The sequence below is a fragment of the Cygnus olor genome, chromosome 2 (assembly GCF_009769625.2).
Source record: "Cygnus olor isolate bCygOlo1 chromosome 2, bCygOlo1.pri.v2, whole genome shotgun sequence".
Taxonomy (NCBI): domain Eukaryota; kingdom Metazoa; phylum Chordata; class Aves; order Anseriformes; family Anatidae; genus Cygnus; species Cygnus olor.
In genome coordinates this window covers 138,416,790-138,434,961 of record NC_049170.1, presented here as the reverse complement: position 1 = coordinate 138,434,961, position 18,172 = coordinate 138,416,790, and the positions used below count along the sequence as shown (strand labels likewise).

General features: G+C 35.5%; 1 protein-coding gene across 6 annotated transcripts in view; it reads right to left on the bottom strand.

The window, feature by feature from the left end:
* The window catches only part of VPS13B (vacuolar protein sorting 13 homolog B), a 473,584-nt gene that overhangs the window by 169,763 nt on the left and 285,649 nt on the right, over positions 1–18,172 (bottom strand). For all 6 annotated transcript variants that reach the window (XM_040548605.1, XM_040548603.1, XM_040548600.1 and 3 more), the window contains exon 31: positions 1,311–1,514. In XM_040548605.1, the coding sequence (XP_040404539.1) occupies positions 1,311–1,514 (204 nt within the window). The remainder of the gene's footprint in view (positions 1–1,310; positions 1,515–18,172) is intronic.

The window sequence follows — 18,172 nt, the reverse complement described above, 5'->3', positions numbered from 1 at the left end:
GAGGCCTTCTACAGATAGCTGGAAGTAGCCTTACGATCACAGGCCCTGGTTCTCATGGGGGATTTCAATGACCCTGATATTTGCTGGAAAGACAACACACCTAGGCACAAACAGTCCAGGAGGTTCCTACAGAGCACTGATGATAACTTTTTGATACAGTTGTTGGAAAAGCCAATGAGGAGAGGTGTGATGCTGGACCTTGTACTAGCAAACAAGGACTGGTTGGAGATGTAAAAGTTGACAGCAGCCTTGGCTGCAGTGACCATGAGATGGTGGATTTCAGCATCCTGCATGGAAGAAGCAGGGCAATAAGTAGGATTGCAACTCTGGACCTCAGGAGAGCAAACTTTTGCTTCAGGAATCCACTTGGAGGAATCCCATGGATTTGGGCCCTTGAAAGCAGAGGAGTCCAAGAGATCTGGTCAGTATTCAAGCATCACTCCCTCCAAGCACAAGATCAGTGTACCCCTATGAGAAAGAAGGTATGCAAAGGGGGCAGGAGATCTACATGGATGAGCAAGGAGCTCCCAGCAAAACTCAATCAGAAGGAGGTATACAGGAAGTATTTTTTGACTGTTATATAACCTGTAAAACCTGTATGCACTTTTATAGCATATGTATGAATTTGTAGAGTAAAACAAAAAAGCATATTAAAACTAGAAATTAAATTTCAAAAACTCCAAAATCAGAAAAAAAATTAAAACTAGTATTTTATAATTTTAAAACTTAAAATACCAAGCAAGTGTATGCAGGCTTTACCTTTCAGTTTTGTTTATATAGAGGGCAGGGCTTTGCATGTGTATCACACAGTATACAAGGAAGACTCAGTTTAAATATCTCATTCTAAAAATTTGTCTGGTTTTAGTTACAGAAGCACAAAAAACAGTTCCGAACCAATAGGAAATGTTCTACTTTATCCTCCTCTAACTTAAAAATGACTAAGCTGGTTTTACTCAAGCTTTGTAATAATACAAACAAAAGAAGTTAAAAACAAAAACAAAACCTCCTGTTGCTTGTAGACTGAGAAGCTGAATGTCATGTCTCAGCCCTGGAGTTATTTTTATGGACATAACAATAAGCCACTCAGAAAAGAGCTTATAATGGAAAAAAAGACACAATAACTAGACAATAACTGCAGTGCAGCAATTAGTAGTGATATTCCCTTCAAATGCATAATCCAAAACTCCGTGCAAATGTGCTTGCCATGCAAAAAAACAATTCAGAGTTAGTTGATTCAGATATACTGCAAATAATATCTGTAATGTTTGTGCTATGTAACTTTAGAAGAGAGTAAAAAAAAAAGTTCCTACCTACTGGCCATGTTCCATTCAAGTGCTGGATTTTGAGAATTTCTTTCACTCTCTGGCAAAACCCCTCCTTTTCCATTTTCCTTCTCTGGTTTCAACTGATTCCAATGAGCAGTACCAATGTTTATAGATTGAAGATCTATTTGATATTGTCTGTCTTCAACTTCTGACCCAGGGTCTCGAAGTATTCCTAGATTCAGTGCTCTTCTGTAATACCAAAAAAAAAAGCACTTCAGAACAAATTGCAATGAAGAGAGCAATCGTGAACAAAGCTCAAAATCAGACTAAAATTTGCAATGAACAAGTTTTGCTTAGTAAGACAATTAAGATACAAAAATAAGAAAACTCAGGTACGTGTTTTGCTACTCTTGATTATATCTAAGCATTAATTTAGGTCCAGATCTTCAAAAGTATCCAGCTGCCTCTCTCTTATGGATTTGAATGAGGGATACGTAAATAAATATATTTCAAAGTTTAGCCAGATCCACCAAAGTCAATATGAGATCAATCCATTGACTTCAGTGGACTTTGAATCAGGTCCATACGAGCAGCCTTATGGGAAATGCAGGAAAGCATCTACTGAATGGATAAAGGATGTGTTATTCAGGTCTTCAAAAAGAACAGCTACATGTCAGTATGGTGAACAACTATACTGTGCGATAATTGTTCAAACTTACCCGAAAGAATAAAAATTAAAAAGAACATTCTAAGATGAAGAAAATCTTTTTAACACAGAATTTCAGTACAGAGTTGTGTTATTAAAATTCTTCTGACAAGGGAGAAAAAAAGCATTTTTGAGTGAACCACACTACTTGTGGACTCTGCCAAATTCTGCTGCATTGGAAGAATATTTGTATTTGCAGCTGAGCTTGGAGAACAGTCGTATCAAGCTTCAACAAAACATCAAGAGATTTAAGATGAGTGGGTGCTGTGAAGACCATTTGTTCTTACTAGTAACCAGTACGAGAGGAGTCATCTACTATAATTTGCCTTTTGCTAATGAGAGCTAGGAAATCTTCCAAGAAATGAACTTGCCCTTTCTATATAGTGAACAACATAACTTTATCCACAATGCTCATTTAGTAATACAATAAAAAAGCACAATTGAACTTACCACTTTTTTTTTTTTTTTAACAAGCTAGGAAAAGGCACAAGGATATGATCTTGTTCATTTTGCTTTGAATCTATGCTCACATCAAATTATAGTCTATTTTTAATGATTTCATACATTACTGAGTTGAAGTTTGATTTGAAGGGTTAAAAGCAGCACACTGCAATCTGTGATACATGCACTAATGCAATCTATAGGTATTGGTATGCACCATATTTCAAAGTGCAGTCCCTATGCTGCCCAAACCCAAACACAGTTGAAACTGCTGATACCATTGCCATTGTCACTGATGGAGTATGCTAGCAATTAAGATAATGAATTAATTATCTACCCACAGGGGCATGCAAATGGCAGGAAAGCCAACAGTTCTGACCAGAGTCACACCTGCTGAGGCAGTGTGATGGCACCATTCAGTAGCCCTATAACCTTCTGAAATGCTTATCAGATGCACTGAAAATCTGTTATGTCAGCAGTGATATTTCAAAATTAAATGTGGTTTCTTAAAACTTAAGAATGTGTTTGTCAACTTTTCACATAGAGAGATCTAACCACAACAACTGTGTCTTTTATTATTCTTTCTAGGCATTATTTCCTCAACATGCATGTAGTCTTATTTATTTATTTATAAACTACAGATTACTGTTTGGCCCAGTGTCTATTTACTTACCTTGTTCAATGGAAGTAAATATTGGAATATATGTTTTGTGAAATACTACTGAAATTAAAGCACCAACTTACATATTTTATGAAACCTGTTTAAGTATACAAAATACAGAATATGATCATTTTACCTACATAATGAATCATTCTCTCCACTACTTAACAGTAAAGAAATTTTTTCATTCATTCTTTTATGAGCAGCTCGAGAGCTTGCATTAAACTGTACCTAGCACTATATTCCTTAGGCTTGTTCAGCACAACCATGATGTGGTGAACGGAATTCCTAGAGCAAAATTTGTCTGTGTGTGGCAATATGAAACTCCACATTGTGACAATGGCGTTCTTCCCCTCAAAAATAACTTATTTAATTACAAAAACAATGAAATCACTCTTTGACACACACACACTTCCATGCAGCAAAATACACAGAGCTACTATTTGGACATAGGGTACTAGTGTATTTCATGGCTAGTATAATATTAATGTAAAGGATTTTTTATTTTATTTTATTTTTTTTTTACATTTTGACTAGACTGATTATTACTTTCAGAAGTACAACTTGCCAGCTTTATACAAGGATCAAAATATAGCTTTTTTTCCAAATATGTACATAGACACATTTACATGACCACTTATTTGTGGTTTTCTTTACGAACCATTTTTATAAGTAAGGCTCCTGTTTTATTAGGTATATACCTTCTAGAAGGATGAGAATAGGTTAAAATGAAGGAATTGGCCTAATCTTAAACATGTACACTATGCATAAGGTCTGTAGTCTTTTTCATTCTGTAGCTTTCAAAACCCTTACAGAAAATAAAATCAGGGAAAAAGAGTAAGCTGAGATTCAAGACTTCTCTAGCCCTAGCATAAAAGTTATTTTACCATCTGAAATGTACCGTAGGAGTAATGATTTTAATTGCTTCACCCTTCTGAAAACAACCTCACTATCCCATCTGAACCTTTCGGCAGGTGGTATAGACTACAACAGTTGGTCAATAATACAGTAAGATCATAAGCAAACAAAGAAGACCATCAGCATATAACAGGAAACACAGCTTTAATGTTTTTCTTTTCAAATTGATTTAGTCTGGGTCAGGCTTTTTGTATGTTTATATAAGAAACAGCTCATGTTGAACCAGTTACTTCATGCTGCTGAATAGGCATAATTCTGAGACCCACTATAAAGAAGTTAAATCTATCCACTTATAACTCATCTGAGACCTACAAAAAGCTAAACAAGGCAGGAAAAAAAGCATTGTAAGTCTATACATTATGTAACAATCAAGAAATATACATAGACTTCACACATAACAGTTAATTTCTTTCAGCACTTACTAGATCTCTGTGTGTACTCATTTCCCCTCCCAGGTATAGAGATGAGAAAGCTATCTATTCAAATTAAAGGTTTTGCCCTGATGGTAAAAGATGCTTCCTATTCTAATTCCAAAGGAAACAGACAATAAGCTTGGATCAAAAAACACCCTCTATTTTATAGAGGTAAAAGTTGGACCTGGATACAGATGCTATGCAAAAGGACTACTTTCTCTTCTGCTTATACAGTTTGAGTCTAAATGAGTAGGAAATCCCATGATCTACGAACAAGGAGTTGCTGAACTAGTGTTGAAATCACAGCAATATTTATAGCTGACCTCGTACTCCATAATTGCATTTTTCCCATTCTGTTCAACATAATTTCTTAACTTATTCTCCCTGACAAGGCCACTGAAAGTGTTATACCAAATTTCGGGGAACTTGAAACAACTGTTTCTTGGGGAAGCAATGGGCAACAGCCCCATTTAGAGTGAGATGCTACAGGGCATGATGTTAAGGGCAGAAAGAAAAAGTGTGGTAAACCTAGGGCATCTATGATGACAATACTGGCCTTCCAAAATGCTGAGCTTTTATTAGTAAAACTCAAGGCAGGAACCAGCTTTCTGAAAAAAAAGACAACTTTTTTTTCTGCTCTCTCTCCTTTTCTTATAGCAAGTGGATGCCATTACCACAAAGAAGCTAAAGCTTGAGTCACTGGGAGAAAAAAATAACTTTCCTATCATTGCAAAACATGTGCTACATGGACATGATCTTGGAGCATGAATGAAAGAAACACTGTATCACGGCAGTTGGTAATGGAAGACTTGGATTTGATTAAATTTGGAGAGATTAGAAGACATACTTGTCAGAAAGACCCAAAGAAGAAAGAGAAAGAAAATACAGGACACATAAGACACAGGAGAGGACAGGAGAGAGAAGAAAGATGGGATCGGGCTCTAATGCTAAAATTAGATAAAAGCTGGAGCTAAGAAAATTCTCTTATTACAAGAAAGGAGGAGGAGACATCCTTAGGCAAGAAGTGTCAGTCCTGACAAAATTCTAAAATTTTGTTCATAATCCTGGGTATGCTTTCTGCCATATAGCCTGAGCTCCATATCTTTCCTAATGGGTAACCTCAGCGTTTCTTCCCCACTCTGCCATCTGTCCCTACAGAGACTCATTTGTGGCTTAACAGACATAATGTTTTATGATGGGAACAGTTTAATCCATGTCAGTAGAGCAGACTCAAATGCTGCCAGCAGTATACCCCACTTCTCACCATTTCTGCTATTTTTCTCAGAGCTATGCCATATATGGCTGGCTTTGCTGGCAGCCACTACTTCTCCCCTCTCCAGCTCAGCGCCAGAACTCAACTACTGCCCCATCTCCACACTTGCTGGCAGCACACTCTGGATTGGATACCATCAAATTCTTTATCCAGATCACCATTTTAGCAAATGAATAGTAAACTCTAACTTTTATACAATTCTTATCTCAGCACTGTAATGATTAAATACAAACTCAGTACAGTAAGACTCCTCTGTTTAATGCTTTACTGATTACCAAGTGATGCTGTCTTGTTCACTTTCCATTGTAACATTAATTAATCTTCGCAGGCATCTGCTTCATAACAACAAAAATTACATTTCCCTTATCAGCTCATTAGTCTTGTGTTCTGTACAGCCAGATACACCATCATCCCCTACAGAAGTACACTACATGGTGTGAGTGTCCTGTAAGTCAAAGTGGTTAAAGTACCTGGATTTAGTTTCAGCTTTGGAGGACCTTGTAAAAGAAAACAGCAATGCTAGCTGCATGAGCAAAGTAAAAATGATTAACCGCTTCTAAACATTTACATAGTAGACAAATACATCACATTACTAAACCTGAGGAATAAGTTATTAACTGAATTCCAACTGAATACTTTTTGTAGTCATCAATGGTCATACTTATAACTATACAATGGTTTGCAGTGTTTATAGCTTTTTTGCATAGACATAAATCAATTTAAGAGGTAGATTACTTGTGCAATTAGCATGCTGAAAAAGGAAGACCAGCAGTAACTGAAATATGTACAAAAACTTCTTGTGATTGTGCTAGGCAGTTTCAAACAATTGATACAGTCAAGCAATAGTCAAAAGTACAACCTGGATAATTTTCCTTTGTTTTTATATAATGCTGCTTAAATGTTTGACTTGTGTCTCTTATGCAGCTTAGTTCCTTTTGCTTTCTGTATACCTCCAGATGAATACCATGGCCAAGAGAGAAATTGGTACAAGTGTAAAAAAGCTAAAGAGGAAGATGAGACACCAAGTAGTTATAGAGAACTTTAGGTAACTCAAGAATATGCAAATTACAGCAATTATGGAACTCTGTGCTTTCAAATCATCATAACAATAAATAATAATAATAAAAAGATTCTGATGTGCACTAGTGTGTACTAAGGCATCATTCAAAACATGAACGTCAGAGCACCTGGGGAAAACAACAAAGTACAACTGGATCTACAGGACAGCTCATCCAGACCCACAACCATCCAACACACCAACTAATAGAAGAGTACTAAGGTTTTGCCGAGTGTCACTGTGTGTCTGTTAGTCTCCTCAGAGTCTGGAATACATATGGATGTGGTGTTAGATACACGTATAGAAAATAAACCTTTGAAAAGGAGTTTGATTTATTGCTGTTTCAAGACAGCTGAGCTTCAAGACACTTCAAGCACAGTGAAGAATCTACTACTAAGAATGTCCAAGTTCCCTGCAAATGAATGACATCAAGGGAAGATGGTCATCTCTTCCGCAATGCGATCACACTATCTACAATTGTTTCTCTTAAATATTTCCAACTGTTATTAAACAGTCACGTTTGAAACAAATGTAAATAGGATACATACAAACACAGACTTATCCCCTTTCACAGCTTCTAGACTTTCCCAGTTGTTCAGCAAAAACTGTCTTCTACAGAAGATAGTAGTAATAAAGCTATTTTTTTCCAGGAATCTTACCAAAATATGCCATTTACTTTTTACTAAAAGTTTTCAGCACAGCTTTTTTCTTGCCAAGCTGGAGCAGACAGGTCTTCCCTTACAATTAATTTGTAAACTTTGTAAGTATAAATATAGACAACGGTACAGGTAAAAATCTCAGTTCTTAATCCTGCTCAGAGATACTTTTGAAATAGCAGACAATCACTTTTCTTCTGGCTAACTTTGTGTCCTTAACTTAACCAGTTTCATCAACTACTACAATTGAATTGTGCAGATATTTACTTTCACCCTAAACCATTTTTAAAAGGACTTATTTTCACTGAGCTACCATAATGCAAAAGGAAAGAAATATGGGTTTTGAACACACAGAAGAAGAAATATGAAGAACTGAATTGAATGCTTTGAGAGTATTTTGCACATGTGGCTGATACCCTCCCCAAAAGACTAGAAGATGCTCTTTTGGCTACAGCGGAGGTGACAAACCTAACTGGGTACATGGATGTGCAGAAGAACTAAGTCTGCCAGGTGCCCAGACATTGTGCACAAGGAGGCTGGGGACAAGGGAGGCTGCTGGGACAGGCCTCTGGGCTGGCCATGTTTTCCTCTCTTCAAGGCTAGAACATGCCAAAGGAAAATAGGAGAGGCAAGTTTCATTTCTACCCCACCCCACCCCAAGCTTATTATGTGACTCTAAGCAACAAAATTAACATCTTCAGCCACCAATTTACTCATACATATTGTGAGCATAATGTCAAAATCACATTGTGAATATGATTAATTGCATATAAATCATTTCGAGATACAGCGTTATATGAACACAAATGTATAAAAACATTTTAAAATTAAGTACTGTTAATTTTTAACAGGATGTTATTTATGTAACTTAAATATTTTTACTTAAATATTTTCTCTTTGAAAACCAGCGGGTACATATTCAGCGGAAAAAATAACAGCATCCCTCCACCCCACTAATTACAGTGTCGGTGCCAGGTGAGTGGTACAATAATTCTGTTTGCTGTCCATTTAGGAAGGTCAGAATTTAGTGAACTGGACTACACCAAGGACAGGACTGGTAGCTGTGCACTGATCATATAAAAGCCACTGAACACATGAAAGGAATTACAGTAGATCACACATCAAACATTTCGGCCTGGTGCTTCCTTCCACTAGTCCTACAGGCAGGAAATGCTCTACATATCCTGTGAGGTGACCAGACATTTAGAAGCAGCCCCTTGCTCCAAGGTCTCTGGTATAGTCATTTCCTGCAAATAAGCTGACGAACTTTTGCAGTGCAGTTGTCTTCTAGACTTGTATCTGGAACACAGAATGAATGATCCTATGATGATAAGGTATGGTATGGTAAACTACAAAGTAATTTCAGCCTGTCAGGAAAAAAAAAGCATGAAACGAAACAAAGCTAAAGTTTGCAGCTGTGCATTTAGATGTCATCTGGTTTAATGACTTTTGTAACTTTATTGTTTAAATTCCTCAGCAAAAATAACAGCCTGAGCAAGTCTGAACTTTTAAAGATCAGTTTTTCATTTTTATACTGTTTAATGTTTAGACAGTTTGAGGAATCTCATTATATTTCTTAAGCATTCACCCAAATTCAGGGAGCATAGTATAAATATACAGTTGACAGACTGTATAAATGATAAGTATGCACAATTCCAAAGGAAGGTCTGTATGATATTTTTGGATGCCAAATGTTTCTACGAAAAACAAGTGGAATAGAGTTTCTCTGAACAGAGTCAGTGAGGACTGAGCTTGAAGAGCTTAAGTGGAAGCCTGGGGTAGGGAGGTTAACAAAAAGAAGTCAAAATACAATGTAACCCAAATGCTTTTATGCTTTTAGATTCACGGTAGAAATAATTTTATCTCAAAACTTAATGCTGTTTGGCTGTAAGAGGATCTTTAGTCTTGATTTCTCAAATATTTCATGCATGATTGGTTTACCATATAGCTAAGGTAAACAATCTTGTTATTCTGTCACTGCTTTCATCCTGTATTTTACTTTAGTTTAGTTGACCATTTCACCTAGTTTACTGATACAATACCTCAGTCTTTTCAGTTGTTCTATAAATTGACCTGGAAATGTTGAGTTTCACCAAATACAGTCTTCATATTTTATGCATGGTATATCTTTAAGTGGTGCAGTATGGTCAGGTACGATGGTACAATCTCGAAGACATACTGTCCACAGTTTGCTTGATAAACTGACATGGGACAGGATTTCTTTTTGAAATATTGTATATCGAACTCATACCTAAACATAAGTCAAATTCTGTACAAGTATTACTGAACATTAGAAATAAATACCAATTTTTTCCTTTATACTAAACAGTATCTACCTATCCGTATTTTCAGCATGTATATATTGTAGTAGATGTTTGCAGCATACATAGTACAACGCAAAACCACTCTAAATGGCAAATATTTAACTGTTTAACTTTCCAAGGCGTAATTCACATTTACCTTTGACAAAGATTAATCTCCCAAATGCCACATATATATTTTTTTCTTTTTGCAGAATTGTTGCATTCATAATGGCAAATTGTAAATACTTAAAACATATTGAATATTATATTGTAAAATGCCCCAATAATAGTGTGATACCAGTAATAGCCCAACCTACTGTTTTAAAGTCACTTTGTGCTGAAAAAGATGAAACACTCATCTTTCTTAAAAACTATATTTAAAAAAAATACTTCTTTCCTGTAGTCCTTGCAGTGCCTTTCTCATTTAAATGTCATTGAGAAACTGTCCTGGTAGAAGACCCATTCCATACTCAATATGAAATATATTACCTTTCACATTAAAAACAGTATTGTGTCTTCCTTTATACCCCATTAAACTATTGTTATTAGCATTTCCATATTTAGTACAAATTCAAGATAGATTGAAGGGTAGTTTACTACTAAAAATGCTCTGAGAGGAAAAAAAAGATAAGAAAGGTACAAATTTTCTGAATTCATTGTCAGTGGTTCTTAGACTGTAAAAGGAATTATTCATAATATTATGGAAATAAAAGATACATTGCATGATGTGTATTTTACATTTCAAAAGATTTATCATATTAATACTGAAAGAAAACAAAAGATTATGAGTAGAGAGTCAACACAGTTTCAAACTTCTGCTAATCAGTTAGATTGTAGAAGAAACTCTTAAAGCCATCTATACAAATCTGATCTTCCCACATGAATCATTCTTCGATAAAATGAAGAATGGCATATTTTGTACACATTATGAGCTGTATGGGAGTAGTTTTATCTTCATATTTTGTATCTTTTAAGACCATAATGACATGACTAAGGCATGCTACTTTTTATTGAATATTCTCATTTATCAACTTATCTACAGGATGCATTTGGATCTCATTAGAAAATTTGGAATTCAAAGGAAATGTGGGGATTCACTTTATTTAAAGTAATTTTAGAAAAAACCTACTTGAAGATAGTAAAATACTTAGGTTCAGCCAGACCTCCCCCAGCTCACAGGTTATGAAACTGCAGCCAGCTAACCACTGCTAGTCTGTTGAAACTAGACGCTCAGCTCACATGATTCTGAATTGTTCTTGCTTTTACACTCTGCAATTCTATAAATATTGTGAAATTTAATAAATATATAATATGATCTTAGTATTTACTCCATTATTTCAGTCCATTACCAATGGATAAAAATGTATTTTTTTATTTTTATTTTTTGTTGTTGGAAGAGACTTTATTTAAAGTCCACCCAGTTCCAACCCCCTGCCATGGGCAGGGACACCTTCCACCAGAACAGGTTGCTCAAAGCCCCATCCAGCCTGACCTTGAGCACCTCCAGGGATGGGGCATCCACAGCTTCTGTGGGCAACCTGGTCCAGTGCCCAGAACGAGGGAGGACAATCACCTCCCTCGCCCTGCTGGCCATGCTGCTTTTGATGCAGCCCAGGATACGGTTGGCTTTTTGGGCTGCAAGCGCACGTTGCCAGCTCATTTTAAGCTTCTCATCCACCAACACCCCCAGGTCCTTCTCCTTAGGGCTGCTTTCAATCCATTCTCTGCCTAGCCTGTATTTGTGCTTGACTTTAGATACTGAGATTTATCTAGATTTACTGACAGAATATGTAAGATTTGAGCTGTCTCAGGAATGTACCAAGACTGGGACTGGATGGAAACATGACCAAGGGCAAGCTCAGACCACTGACATGTTTTTGTAGTGGAACGTGGAAAATTAAGAGATGTTGAGACAGCTTTAGAAGAGGAAGTAAAAATCACCTAAGCAGCAAAACAGGGGCAAGTGACTGACTGATAACCCAATTAGGAAGCTTATACATTTCCTGTTGAAAACACAATTACCTGACTTGAGAAAATCAGATTTGCTTTAATGTTGATTTTTTTTCATAGCAATCCACTTTTTTTTTTTAAGCAGACATTCACTCTCTTCCTGCTTCTAATTTAGGTTGCAAATTTACTCGTTTCTCATGATATTGATAAACCTGTGAATGCCAATTTCCTTTCATAATTACCACGGTCTCCTCTTTAGACATGATGAATCTCTGCATATTAATTGCATCTACTGTACCGTGTTTTCAGGCAAGGAATTTGGTGTACTCCCACTCTTCCTAGTCCTTCCTCTTTCTCAAAGATGTTTTACCCCCTGAAATTGATTTTCCTAAGTTTACATCCTGAATATTTGTACCTGTAAGTCTGACCTTTTCCCTTTGTGATTTAAATTCAATTTTACTTCTTTTCTTCAGTTATGTCCTATGTAATGAATAAATCCTCAGTTCAGGGAAGTCAATGCAAAATCATCAGTGCCTGTAAAATTTAACCACTGTAAGTTTTGTGAGAGAATTACAGCTTTGAGTTCACATGCCTGTGGGCAGAAACGCTTGCTACACAGACAGAAGCTAACCTATACGCAAGACCTCAGCTATAAAAGAAATGATTCTTTTAGTTCCATGTCTAGTTCTTTCTAGAGCAAATCTAGTATCGATGAATTACTAACTAGCATTCCAGCTTGCTTAAATGCAAGCATGCTCATTTTAATTCTTACAGGAGTTAAGAGTCTGAAAGGTAATTTTCCAAACTGCTGTTTCTCCTATCTTTTTTTCATAGAACGCTGGGACTTGAACAATCAGGATGTTGTTATCAAAACACAGGATAAAACACAAAATACCCGTTAAGTTTTCTCTTTTCTCTGTTCAGAGAATTCTTCTTGAACATCAAGTACAGAGTGCCCTTGAACTCCCTGCTCTTGTATTATTCTGTATTGGATATTTATAGGTTTATTGTCAAATGCTTGAGAACCAGAAAAATGTAGTCCCCAAAACTTCCAGATTCCCCATGCCATTATGGTGGATTCTTTTTCCTCTCAGAAAAAGCTTTTGAACAGCATCTCCATTGTGAAACCACTTCCCCACCATTATTTTCCGATTTTTCTCTGGCTTTGAGGGAAGACTGAAGGAGAGGAAAAGAGTGCTCCACTATAGTATATTTTGGCTTTGGAGATTACAACATACCTATTGAAGGTATTTCATCAGTTCTTTTAGGGACTTAAGGTAAAGCTTTTAATTATGTTACTACTAGTGAACTCGTTTTCTCTTTACAAGATCATTTCTAATCTTTCTCACAGCATGACTATCTGAATCACACCTAAAAGTCAAGCATATTCTCCTTGACATACTACCACCAAATAAAGTTTTCAAGTATTAACAATTTTTGACAAGAGGTATCAAATTCCATATAGAGATCTAGGAAGGCTTTCTTAAAAAGCCCAACCAAACAAGAGACTAAAGCCATGAAGAGGTATTGTGCACATCACTGAAAGGGACTCTCCCTCTCTCTCTCCCTCTCTCTCTTTTTCCAAACATTTTTAATTAATTTAGTGAAACTTTCAAAAGATGTGGAAGGATGCAGCAGAGCTCCAAGAGAGATCTCCCTGAAAAGTCAGTTTACAAATGAAATTCTGATACACAGATTCTTGCCTTAAAACCTGTAAAAAAGCTATGAATATAAACAACACATTTTGAGTCCCAGTCCTTCGGTCAATTGTAAAACCGCTAAATCTTTCATATTATTAAACGTAATTACTGCAACTTAAATTTACAAGCAGTTATCTGAGATTGAAGTGATTAGATTTTTGTTTCTTCTGTGACAAAATAAATTGATAGCTTTTGTTTTGATAGCATACTATTGCTAAATCTTTAACTGTGATACCAACAAACTGAAATTCCTAAAAATAAACTTTTAGGAACTCAAAGACCACACTATCTTAAAAGGGGTATTTATGTAAAAGTTTTTAAACATATTTGGAGTTTAATATATTAATTTGGAGTTTAATGTATTAACATATATTAATGTTAAATATATTTAACAATATATTTAATAAATATATTAAAACATTTATGTTTTAAACATATTTTTAAACATATTTAAACATGTTTTTAAACATATTTCACCTTTAAAAGGTGAAAAACAGAACAAGTGGAATCTGGTAGGAAACTGACCTCAAAACTCATCGTTATTACGAAAGTATAAAATACACAAAAATCATAAAGAATCATAGGGAACAGGTAAAGGACATGACAAAAACAGCCAAAGCCTAAACTCAACAGTATTCTTATTAATGATAAACTGTTGCTGAGGCAGCTTTTGGTAGCAGGACACAATACATTCTTAGAAGTCTACATCCCACCATAGGAAGCCACAGAATACACCATTCCTTTTTTAAACATTAAATAGAAAACCTTCACGGTAAATCAGTTAAAGCCTATTAAAGCCTACAGCATATACACAAAGCTGTCAAAGATGTTTTTGAACAGAGGTTTTACATAAGCTCCACTTACAGTGCAATGTGAGGCAAGACTAATACTCATCTACTAGAAAAATCCCTGTATATTTACACTATCGACCACGAAGACCATGATTCAATTGTCAGGTAGTTCAAGAAATTTCACGAGGCACCCAAAACATACAAATGATGGTGGCTATGAAGAAAATTCAGTGTTTTACTTCCTGCCTGGAGCTAAAAAAAATAAAATACTGCAAGGACAGTACACAGATGCAGACATACACACAAATACCCTGCCCACTTGAGTGCCCATTTGGGAAACAGCAAATTCTGTCATCTGCATGTTGTTTGAGTCCAGTTTAGTAAATACTCTTTAATTATTTATTTTTATAAGCTGCAATGCATGAGGAGCGCAATAGATTTGTTAAAATTATTTTTAGAAAGCAACTTCACAACTCTTGCAGTTGCATAATATAGTGGGCATTTCTGGGGGGGCAAGAACCAAGAAAACCATTGCAAGCTGTCTGAAGAATAAGGCATATATGATGATGGTCTGAAACAGCACATAACAGAGAATTGCCCTCCTCTCAATTTTTGTTGAATATATGTATGTATCCTGCCTTAAATGAGGAAACTGAGAACTTTCAGATCTGCTTTGCAGCCGGATTTGCTAATCTGCAAGTTTCTTCTTGTTCTTTGAAAAACTGTCACATACAAAGATCAAATAATACTATTCGATAGTTAAACACCTTTGGTTATCAGTAAAAGTTCAAATCCGTTCTGTTCGTATCTTGCAAAAACAGGATATTTCTATGTATGTGTATTCCTATGTCCTACTTCTGAACCTGTTTCTAGTTTACTGCTGGAGAAAAACTATCAGACTATCATGTCAGAAGAATGGAGTATCTGTGATTTATATCAATCATTGACATTGAACTCAGTGGAGATGCCTGACACTATCCCTGTATTTTATTACTCTCAACCTACACTTGTGTTAGCCATTAACATACCAGCGTTAGCCATTGCCTTCTCACAGGGACAAGAAACAAACAAAAAAACCAACAACTACCAAAAGCACCAGAGGGCATGAAAAATGTTTTGAGAGGCTGAAGAATGATAGATTTATCTTTGTGTCCTACAACTAACAGACCCCATAAGTATGTATGAACCAGTCCTCAAAAACAAACAAACAAACAAACAAAAAAACAACAAAAATGAACAAAAAATGCAACTAATGGATTTATGTCTTTAAGGACACACACAAAGAATAGCCTCTGAAATGCAACAAGAACACTGTATATTACTTTTAAATCTGTATTTAACTGCATCATAATCAGGTTTAATAGCAACTAAGCATGACTTTTGTCTGTACTTAAGGTGGTTGAGCACTCAGCTTTCTTGGAAAATCAGTAAGGGCCAGGAACCGTACTCACTTAAATAATACAATTTGAGTTCTTTACGATAACTGCAATTAGGTTTTAATTTTGCCATGGGAGCTTTGAATCGTGTCCCATGTTCAAATATCTTTCCTGAACTAACTTAATATATAATTAGTCTGTATATTTCTGATAATCTTTTTTGTTTAATAATCAAAACCCGAAGTACTTAAAAAACGTTTAATGGAAAAGATTGAGCAAACTGTTTTTCAAAAGAAAAGATCTCCTATCCAAAAAGTAGTTAAAGAACTGTGGTATGAATTTGTCATAGATAAAAACCCTGTGAGGGACATCAGAGTACCCACAAATATCTATGGAATGAACCGCAATCTGTATACAGAAGTTAACAAATGTCTCATTACAAATGGGATATGGTTTTCCCAGTAACAGAAGCACAGAACTTGCATTATATTTAACTTGAGATCCTGTCATAATTAAAAATACTACAAAGGAAAAAGTCTGTTTTATATATTACTGGAAAATACTTTTCAACAAACAAAACAGTTGTTGAACCAAATGTGATGGAAATTATAATTGCTCACAAACAATTGAGAAGAAAATTGTAATATAATAATAAGTTTTTAAAAGTTTTCCTGAATTATTTTAGAATAAATTATTTACCACAGCCGTGACCTTTGAACGTTAATTTTCACTATATAAGACAGAAAAAGTAAACTAGAAGTGGTCACACAATTATTTTATTTTATTTTAAGAATCAGCAAAGGAAACCCAGGGAAGAAACTAAGGAGTTTGCATAAAGTAAATGAACTTTACTGAACTTAAGTAACCTGTATAGGTGGACCACTCCATATCTTAAAATGGCATTAATTCCTAAGGATCAACTAATTATTTTTTCCCACACTAATAGAAAACCAGACACCTCTTTCTCTTACTTCCCAGTACTTTACAGTAACAAGCAAAATACTAAAACTAAAGGTTAGAGAAACAGAAAGATTAAAGGGAGGTAACTTGAAAGAAGGAAAGAAATGTAAAAACTGCAGTAATGTTGCTTTATGACATAAAACATACAACGCAACTCACATAAATAACTCTACTTTTCAGATTTCCTTTTATTTTTCAGTTTTACAGCTTATCTGCAAAATTTTTCATTGCATTCAAGTTGCTGACTATCTAAACTGTGAAAGGCATCCTGGGATTTTTAAATGCTATTTCATGTCCTTTTTCTTTGTCTCTGTGCCTTTTTTGTTTACCTTTTAAAACTGTTACAGTATGTTTAATAATGCCAATGCTCAATCTGAGAATTTTATTAAAATTCCTAGTTCATGGTGTCAGAATCTGTTCTGTGTTTCAAAAGCCATGAGCATGATGGTGGATTAAGCTGCTGCAAGCCCAGGCTGCTGCAATCCTACCCTTTTGCCAGGGCTAATCCTTGTGTGATTATGCAATAAATGGGTTCAGGGGAATGACCTGACTGAAAGAAAAATAAATGCCCGATGCCTCCAAAGCGTTTTGAGCTCATTTAGCTCCCTCAGCCAGCTCTCTACACACAAGTACAACCAGTAACGCCACAGAGCTGCAAAGAGGAGTATGTCTTAGATGAGCTTGAATTTAGATCTGCAGCCTAGGTGGGCACAAAACTCATTGTCCAAAGAAGACTTTGTCCAAAGCTGTGCTTTGAGTCTCTGCCCATGGCAGTGGGGTTGGAACTAGGTGATCTTTAATGTCCCTTCCAACCTGAACCATTCTATGATTCCAAGACCATGGCTAAAATAATATTAAAAGTCAACGTTGCATCCACTTTACTCTGGGCTTCTCCAAAGAAACTCAGACATTATCCAGTCTTCTATCCACTGTGTTGAATCAAGAATTCATATTTTTCGAACTTTTAGTTCTTCTCATATTTTCAAATGGGAGGGAAGTAAATAGTTACGCAACCAGATTTCAGCAAAGGAGGTGTGTTTTAGTGCTTTTTGAGGAGAAACAAAGACATAAGACTTCTAAGGGATTCATTTAAAATGAGCAAAAACATTATGAAAGAAGAAGGAGAAGAAATGACTCTTCCTTGGTAGCAGAACACAAGAACTGCAAGAAACCTAAGGTCTCAGTTAAAAAATAAATAAATCAAAAAACTATGCATAGAAATATACATAACAATCATTTAAAGATTAGGAAACAGCAAGGCAAGTAGTTCAAAATAATGAGTAATTCAGTTTGTAAAATGGTAACAGAATATAATGAGAAGTTTAAATGGTTTAAAACTAACCATAATTCAAACAATTCTTTGATTTTATTTTGATTGGCTTTACTATAATAGGCTTCATCACAGCAGAATTGCAGCTTTTTCGTCAGGAAATGGAAAAAAACATGACTTTATACAGCACCTCAAAGCAGTACATACAAAGGAAATCATAATCTCTCCCCCATTCAAACACCATATATATATTACAGATTTCTAAACTGAAGTTATAGTAATTTCACGTGGAAAGCTCCATACGTGCTACAGCAAACGCTATATAACTGTGTTAAAACAGTATTTGAGACAGTGAGAAATATCAGAAGACCAAGGAACTGAGTTCAGGTTGCTGTGTATCTTGAATTTAGTGTCAACTTTGCAATAGTTAAG